The sequence below is a fragment of the Netta rufina genome (assembly GCF_964035555.1).
Source record: "Netta rufina genome assembly, chromosome: 16".
Classification (NCBI taxonomy): domain Eukaryota; kingdom Metazoa; phylum Chordata; class Aves; order Anseriformes; family Anatidae; genus Netta; species Netta rufina.
This window is the reverse complement of record NC_140140.1, coordinates 6,772,056-6,780,185: the sequence shown is the minus strand read 5'-3', so window position 1 is coordinate 6,780,185 and position 8,130 is coordinate 6,772,056. Positions and strand designations below refer to the sequence as shown.

Here is an 8,130-nt window from a genome sequence, read left to right as displayed (position 1 = left end):
AAACAACAGGCTGGAAAAAAGGTGATGAGGGAAAGGGAGAGCAGATCAAGCAACACACACTGTTGGAGCAGAATAGAAAGGAAACCGAAACAGCCAAGTGGTTCAGTCCAGGCTCTGCAGTGCTCTGGTTTAGCCTTTCTCCCCTGTGTATCATCAGGCTCTGTGCCAGTGATGCTGAGTCCATAAGTGGTGGCTGCAGACAGCCTGTTTAACCTTGCGCTGAAGTGCTGTCTGAACACCAGCTGCTCCTCACCAACTTACTGCTTGGAATGTGCCTCCATCCATTCCTTCCCTCCTGGAGGGGAAGGAGGGGTGATAGAGCAGGTAAGAGAGCCCAGGAGTGCCCGGAGAGGAATGTGAGCTGTCGTTAAGGAGCCCTGAACCACTGTTCCCTTACAGAAAACACCACAACACCACAAGTGCCTTGGTAAGTGGCCAGTCCGTGCAAACAGCCAAAGTGATGTGCTTAGGGGAGTCAGACCAAAACATCCTCTTAGTCAAACATGGACAATTCAGGTCTGATGAAAGACGCAGCTGGGTCCCTTAATTAGGGCATGTAGTTCACAGCCACATCCAGCTGTTGAGCCCTAATTTAGGGCATGATGAAACCAGCCCTTTCCCCATTCAGGAGCAGCAGCACCACATGGGGAGCACAATGGAGCAGCAGGAAGACCCAGCAAGGCTCACGGTGCTCTTCTTAGCGAGGGGCTGGCCCCAGACCTCCACAGGGACAGGTAACAGCCCCGTGCTGTGCCTCCAGCTCCCATGGCCCTGTGCAGTAGGGCAGGGCAGAGCTTCATCAGCATCCTTAAAGCACAGCTGCCTCACACTGCCCCATATCTGAGCTTTCACAGCACACCCAGGAGTCACACGCAAGCACCCCTCTGTCGAAAACACTTTTTATGCTTGTAGCACAGTTGCAAAGGAAGCTGGAAGGGACTGCTTTCAAACAAGACACAGGACAAATAGCCTCAGCCTGTACAAGAAGATTTAATTCTCTGGAATTACACACAGTTACCCACAGAGCTGCTTACAGGTACCATTGGGAAAAGCTGTAAAGCAAGAATTGCCATATTTTTTTTTTTAAAGGTAGTTTCTCCTCACAAGTATTTTTGCCTTTCCATTTCCTTAGAAAAGGGATTTACACATAACACAGGAATTACTCAGGAGTCCAGATGTGTGCTAGTGAAGAAGTCATGCACCTGTGGTTATTCTTTAGTGGGTGTTCAAAGTGTCCTCAGAGACAGACGGCCAGTACCTCTATGCTGTTGGCAGGACATACACCATCCCCAGCACCTCACAAATACCGGTGTGAAAATTCCCGATCTAATTTTCAGTGCCTAAGTCAAAAATCTGAGGAGTTGATCTGGTGGAAACAGGCAGCTACACAAACAGGTTTCCATCCAATAACCATAGAAGAGTGCAAAAAGAATTCAGCGTTCACAAGTGATTTGCCATTTTCCCCAAATCCTCCATCCCACGTGTACAGTCCACAATTTCTGCAGGCAGCCAGAGCCACACCTGTGCCTTGAGGCAAAAGGGGGACAAGCATTATCCCAAATTACAGAGGAACAAAAACCCACAAGACACTGCCGAGCTCTTCCATGTCTCGGATATGGAACAGTGCTGAGCGTTCACTGAGCACCCCACATCGCAGTCCTCAAGGATTTGGAGAAGAAAATGATCAGAAAGGTGCCACGACACGCTGCCCCCACCTCTGCTGCGGTACTTACAGAGCTGCGGGTCCTGAGTTCAGCCAAGTGACGATGAGGGGGATGCCGAGGACAGAAAGTTTGGGAACCTGGGTCCAGGCAGAGCTCTGGGTCATGCTGGGGCTGCAGAGGTCAAACAAGCTGCCTCGAAACTTGACCTTCTGGGACTCCCTCCTCAGCATCTCCCAGACAGCCACTGCTTCCTTCTGGCACTCCCAGAGCACCGTCAGGGCACAGATGTGAAATTCATCCCAGTACCTGCAGCCCGGAGACATCACCGTCAGTCCCTCTGTGTGGTGAGGCCAAGGAGCCAGGCAGAGCCTCGCTGCCCTGTGCCGGCCCTGCAAGCTGCAGCCTCAGATCTCTGACCAAGTTGTGGAGCTGTTCTCACCCCACAGCTGGGCAGGAGCCACGTGAGGAGCCTGGCCCTACAGCCCTTCACTGCTCTTTCTCCTTCCCCACACCATCACCCATCCCCTCCGCAGTCCCTCAGAGCATCCTGGCTAAAATTCCAAACATCACTGATGTTATTTTTTTCTCTTGCAAGTCAGTAAAACACGTTATTTTTCATCAACGTGTTTCCTTTCAGCACTGAGCACCCTGAACATCTGAAACTGCGGTCAAAGGCCCAGCACACTTCATTTATGGCTTTCTTCAGGCTGACGCGGGGCAAAACACAGGCACGGAGAGGAGAACAACGGCTCCTGCAGCCTCTCGCAGATTTATAAATAACATATCAGCAGAGGCTGGGGAATCGTGTTCTCATTAGAAACCTCTATTTATCTCAGTATTGTCCTGCACAAACAGAAGCCGTTCAATGGCAAGAGACTTCTGAGGAGCTCCAGAAACACAAAATAGGCACGGGTCTAGAAAAGGTGCAGCGGGTGCCAGCAGCCTGCAGGCCCGACCCCGCTGCTTCTGCCCAGACCTCTCCGGGCTTTCTCCTTTCCCAGATCTCCTTCTTATCTTCTCCTTCTGAATCAGGTTTGTTAGCGAAGGCGATCGCAGCCCCCAGGGACCCACAGCACCTGCAATCAAGACCCCAGTGCTGCCGACCTGGCACAGGTCACCCAGCGTGGTTTGAAGTCGCAGCTTCCCTCCTAAACAAGGATTTTGCCAAGGGACAGACAAGGCTCTGAGCCTGCTTGCTGCTAACCTTCCCCCGGGACTTCTTCCAATGAGGAGAGCAATTGCTCTGCCCCCACGGGGCCACCAGCTCGCTGCGGGGTCCCTCGGGATGGACAGGAGCCAAACGCACCCTGCACGGGAAGGGGCAGCTTGTTTCGGTCTCAGCACCCCGTGCTGGAGATGACAGCTTTGTCCAGGCAGGCAGGAGCACTTCCTTTATTTAGTTTTCTTACCAGGCTTACGTCAAAATGCCAGCTGTGATCGAGTTCATTAAACAGAGTCACTGTGGCAGAATAAATATCCTGAGATAATGAGAGCCCGGTGCCAACCCAGGCAACCCCTCGCGTTCACCCCCAAGCTGCTGCCGCTGCCCCAGGCAGCTCTGCCAGGAGCGGGTTTAGCCTGGCTGAAATATTTGGGCAAAACGTGGCTGGGGGAAGCAGCTCCAGCCAGCTTCTGCTTTCAGCAGGGATCACAGTCCCTGGTCCTTCACCCTTCACAGCCTCCATCTGTTCAGGCTGCAGTTGGGCACAGAAGCACCGTGCACGCAGAGGAAGGTGCCATCCCGAGCCCCGATTCCCAGGTCCTGTTCTTTCCTATTTAGTGCCCCAGAGCCTCTTGAAAGCCTCCTCTTACACTTCATTTCAGCGGGAGCTGGGAGTTTCAGCAGAGAGCGATCATGCCTCCGGCAGCCCCCCAAGCACGTGCTGAGCCACACACGGCTGTTTTCTGATACCAAGGAGCCACTCACACCACAGCCTAGGAAAAGCAGTTCCCATTTCAGCCCCCGCTCCCACTGCATCCCAGGGAGGCATTTCATCCTAAGCTAGGTGGTCTGGTGGAGAGGGAGGCAAGGAGGAGCAGGACACAGCCAGCTCCCCATCAGCAGGGTTTCTGTCTGGGGAACGCATTCCCAAAGCGAATAATTAGAAATGAAAGCACTGAGGGTAGCTAATTCTCGGTTCTTTTACCTCTTTCATCACTATTCTGGATCTCCTACAGTTAACATCCTCCCAGCACTGCAGTCATGCAAAATACCAGGGGCAGGTGGCAATTCCAGCCCAAAAGATGATGGGTTGGGAAGGGAGGGAGGCAGCGAGCCCGCCGGGGGCTGCAGCACCTAGCTGGAGGCAGCCTGCCTCCCGCAGCCAGGTCCTGGCGCCTCCATCCCAACACTTGGGGGTCCAGGTCGAGCCCTGCCAGCCCCACACCTGCAGGGGGTCACGGTGCAAGTCCTGGGGGCTGGAGCTATTTGTAAGGGCTGGGGATGCAGACTCTGCCCGGAGGTGGGTGGATGCAGGGAGCTCTCCCCGTGTTTGGGGTCGGAGGGAGGCAGGGTGCATGCACGGAGGGATCCAGGCCCACAGCAGCACGGAGGGGTGCTGGATGTGTGCCCCCAGTCACCCAGCCCCTGCACTCCCAGCGCTGCTGGGGAGCCCGTGAGGGTCCAGGGCCCCATCCCACCCCCCCAGAGACCATCCCCACAGGGTGGGACACACAGGGGGTCCTGGCACGGGGCCGTACTCACCCACAGACCCGGTGCAGCCCTTGGGGCTCGATGTTCTCCTCCTCCTTGTACGTGGCCATGTTCTCCCCCAGCTTCAGGACGCAGTCCGAGAAGCCTCGGTAGACATCCGTGCACGCCGTGCCCAGCGCCCGGTGCCCTGCCAGCACCCGAGGGGACAGAGCAAGCTCAGAGACCTTTGGGAACGGTGCCCACCTCCCTCCTGGGGCCACCAGGGCAGAGCAGGCTCCCCTTTCTGAGCAGGGCGCATGCAAACCATGCACCCATCGCTTGTTTCCCAGCCCTGCCTGTTTTGGGGGTGCTCAGAGAGATGATGTGGGGGGCAGCCTAGGTGCCTCCCTCCCTGCCTGCCCTGCTCAAACTGAGGACAGGAACAGGGGGGTGCAGGCAGCAAGGAACCCCCAGAGAAAAGCCACAGGGCAACGACACGGAGAAGAAGCAGAGGACCCCAACCAGCATCCCCCCGCACACCAGCACGGGACCCTGCCCCTGCCCAGAGTCCCCAAACCCAGCCCGGGCAGCACCCCCCCGGCTCCAGCACCCACACCCCAGCCGGGGCAGCCCCCACCACCCGCCGGGGGTCGCAGCCTTACCCAGGGCGCCGAGCAGGACGAGCAGGACGAGCAGCACGGCCGTGCCCCGCCGCTGCCCCATCCCGCAACCCCAATCCTAATCCTAATCTTAATCCCGTGCCGGTGCCCCCCATGGCCGCCAGCGCTCCCCGCCCCAGCTCCGGCCGCAGCTAATTAGCGGCTTTGACCACGGTTAATTAATGAGGGGGCCGGACCGCCGCTAATGAGCACCTGGGGGGGGGGCAGCCCGGCTCCTCGGAGCACCCCTGGGGCAGCGCCCCCCGGATCTGCGCGGCTGCCGGGGCAGAGCCTGGGGAGGGGGCGAAGGCATCCCCCAGCCCCCAGCCCGGCCCTTTCGGACCTCCCCCCTCCGGTTTCGCACAGCCCCCGGCTGGGGTCGCCCTGCCCCTTTCCTGGATCCCGAAACCCGTCCCCTCCTTCTCTCCATCCCTCCCTCCATCCTTCTCTCCTCCCTCCTCCCCTCTCTCCATCCCTCCCCAGCCGCACTCCGCGCCCCCGCCCCGTGCGCTCCGGGTGCCCCCTGCTGGGCTCGCTCCCCTCGCTGCCGAGGCAGCCCCCAAAATCCCCCCCAGCCCCGTGCCCCCCGGGGGCTGCAGCTCCCGGTTCTCGGCCCCAGGGCATGAGGAGGACGCCGCCGCCCTGCAGCAGCCGCAATCCGGGCAGCCCCCTGTAATTTCGCAGGGCAAACCAAGGCCAAACGTTAAACAGAGACCTGAGTGCGTGTGGGTTCAAAGCCCGAAATTTCGGCACCTGCAGCTATAAAGTTTTCTCTGCTGATCCTGGCACCGGCAGTTCCCGTCGTGGCAATGTCCTGGAGGGGATCGTGCTGCTGTTTGCATCCTTACAGCCCGGCCCTGGCTCCTGGCCAGTGAGTGGCTTTTCTTTACCCCAGCCGTACTGGGAGCAGTTTCCTGGCTGCTTTGGATCCCCCATCGCTCTGGGGGCCGGGCACGTCCCAGCTCACAGCCCGGTGGCAGCTCTGCCCCTCCATTAATCCTGCCGGAGGATCAGCCCACCACCTCCTCGCACAGGAGATGGGTGACGATTTTCTCTCCTTTTCCAGGCTGGAGAGATGGGGATAGCTGGGCTTTGAGCTGCGAGGCTGGTGGGAAAATGCTGCCGTGCTCCCCAGAAGGAAACCCAGGGGAGCAGAGCCCTGCAGCTGGTACCTCTGACTGTGTGAGGCTCCTGACCCCAGCCAGGCATCCTGGGGACTGCTGGTTCCTGAGCCCAGCAGGGGCATTGCTTTTCCAGGTGCCTGGTGATGGGGTGCACGGAGGGAAGATTTCCAGCCCCTCTGTACGCAGGCATCACCCCCGATGTCTCCATCCCCTCGAATCCAAAGTGGAACCCACCAAGCTGCAAACACAGTGGGATGCCAAACCAAACACAACTCCCAGGCAGAAAGTCTGGGTCAGGGAGACGCAGCTCACTCCCTTTATTCACAGCACAAGGGCTCGCTGCGTCGCCCCACAGATCTCCTCTTGGGAGCTCACCTCCTGCTCCTCCCAGCCCCGAACCTCCGGCAGCCCTGGAAGGAAAGCCAGCAGCACGGCCACCTCGCTAACGAGCTGGGCCTTAACGGGGGTCCCCGAGGCGGAAAGACCCCCGCCCAGCCAGCAGGGCATGCTGCACCCTGGGGTTCGTACCGATGGCAGCGGCGCCTCGCCCTCACTGCGGGTAGCGGATGGTGAGCGCGTGCTCCAGGCTCTCGCTGCAGGAGCGGGTGCAGCAGGGTTTGACCCAGCGCTGGGCCGACGGCCGGCAGAGCACTTTGGGGGCCGGCAAGTGGAAGCGCTGGGGCAGGGTCCCCAGCACGTCCTTCTTGGCCTCGCCAGCCCCCTGGTTCTTGGCGAGTGGCTGGGGGTCTCCCGGTGGGGTCCCCGTCTCGGGGTCCATGGGCACATCCTTGCTGCTGGTGCTGTTGGTCGCCGGGCTGCCGACGGCCTCCTCCGTGACCTCCTGTGGCTTTGGTGTGAGGTGGCACATCCTGCGCCCAAATCCCAGAAGAAGAAGGGCGCGTTTGTCCTGCCCTGGGCAGCCCAGACAGCCCCAGGGCATGGCTCAGCACGGCCCCATCAAACAGCCCACAGGGAGGGAGCACAGAGGGAGAGGCTCTGGAGCACAGGGAAATGCCTGTGCCAGGCCACTATGGCCTGCAGTGCCCATGGGGTGCAGGGAACGGGGTGGTTTGGTGCACCCCAGGCTGGCCCTGAGCCCAGACCTCCAGTACAGCTGAACCTGGCACCCTCCCAGCCCACCCCAAACCCACCTCTGATTCACATCCCCGCAGTTCATCCCCCTTTAGCTCTTCCTCACCCCTCCAAATCTGTGCCTTCGCATGGCAGCCAAGCAGGGCTGGGGGCGCGGGGCCCCCTCTGCCCCCCCGACCTACCTGGGAGGGAGCGGCAGGAGGCCGGGCAGCCCCTGCGCCGCCAGCGAGTGCCAGCACTGCACGGCCACGGCGTGCAGCCGCAGGATCCTGCGGTTCGTGCGCTTCAGCAGCCTGAGCAGCGACAGCTCCTTCAGCACCTGCGGAGCGGGGCGGGCAGGGTGAGCACCCCCCCCCGAGCACCCCAGCCCCCCGCGCAGCCCCGCCGCGGGGACCCTCACCTTGCGGAGGTGGCTTTTTGGATCCCTGCTGCCCAGGGGACGGGGCTGGTCCCCCATGTCTCCAGCCTGGGGGAGGGAAAGACGAGGACAAGACAAGGTTAGGGTTAAGGCTAGGGGTTAGGGTTAGGACTGGGGTTAGGGTTAGGGTGGTATCGAGCTCGTCCCGGCAAGCAGCACCGCAGGCTTGGACTCCCTGGGGACGCGGGGACGTGTCCCCACAAGGCAGAGGTGTGTAATTTGGGTAACCCAGCAGGGGCTTCTCCCAGCCCATGACATTGCCCAGGAATGTCCCCATGATGGTGGCCGGGGGGGCACAGTGCCATGCCATGGGGCTGTACCTCCTGAGGGGCAGCTGGCTCCTTTTTGGGGGCCTCGGATGGCAGTGTAGGGCCGCAGGGTGAGGGGCTGGGGCAGTGGCAGTGGGGGACGAGGGCTGGGTTGTGCTTGGAGCTGGTGGTGGCGGCGAGGACAAGGGCTGTGACCTCACGCTTCTGTGACACCAGAGCCCCGGTCTCAGCGCCCAGCTGCACAAAGGGGACCGGGGACAATCCTGTAATGG

General features: G+C 60.2%; 1 protein-coding gene across 1 annotated transcript; it reads right to left on the bottom strand.

Moving 5' to 3' along the window:
• Positions 1-1,729: 1,729 nt before the first annotated feature.
• Positions 1,730-5,019, bottom strand: LOC311215649 (neuritin-like; the record flags this gene model as incomplete). The annotated part of the gene is made up of 3 exons (XM_084296925.1): positions 1,730-1,970; positions 4,369-4,504; positions 4,959-5,019. 3 exons carry the CDS (start codon positions 5,017-5,019, stop codon positions 1,730-1,732), a joined length of 438 nt encoding a protein of 145 aa, XP_084153051.1.
• Between the last annotated feature and the right edge of the window lie 3,111 nt (positions 5,020-8,130).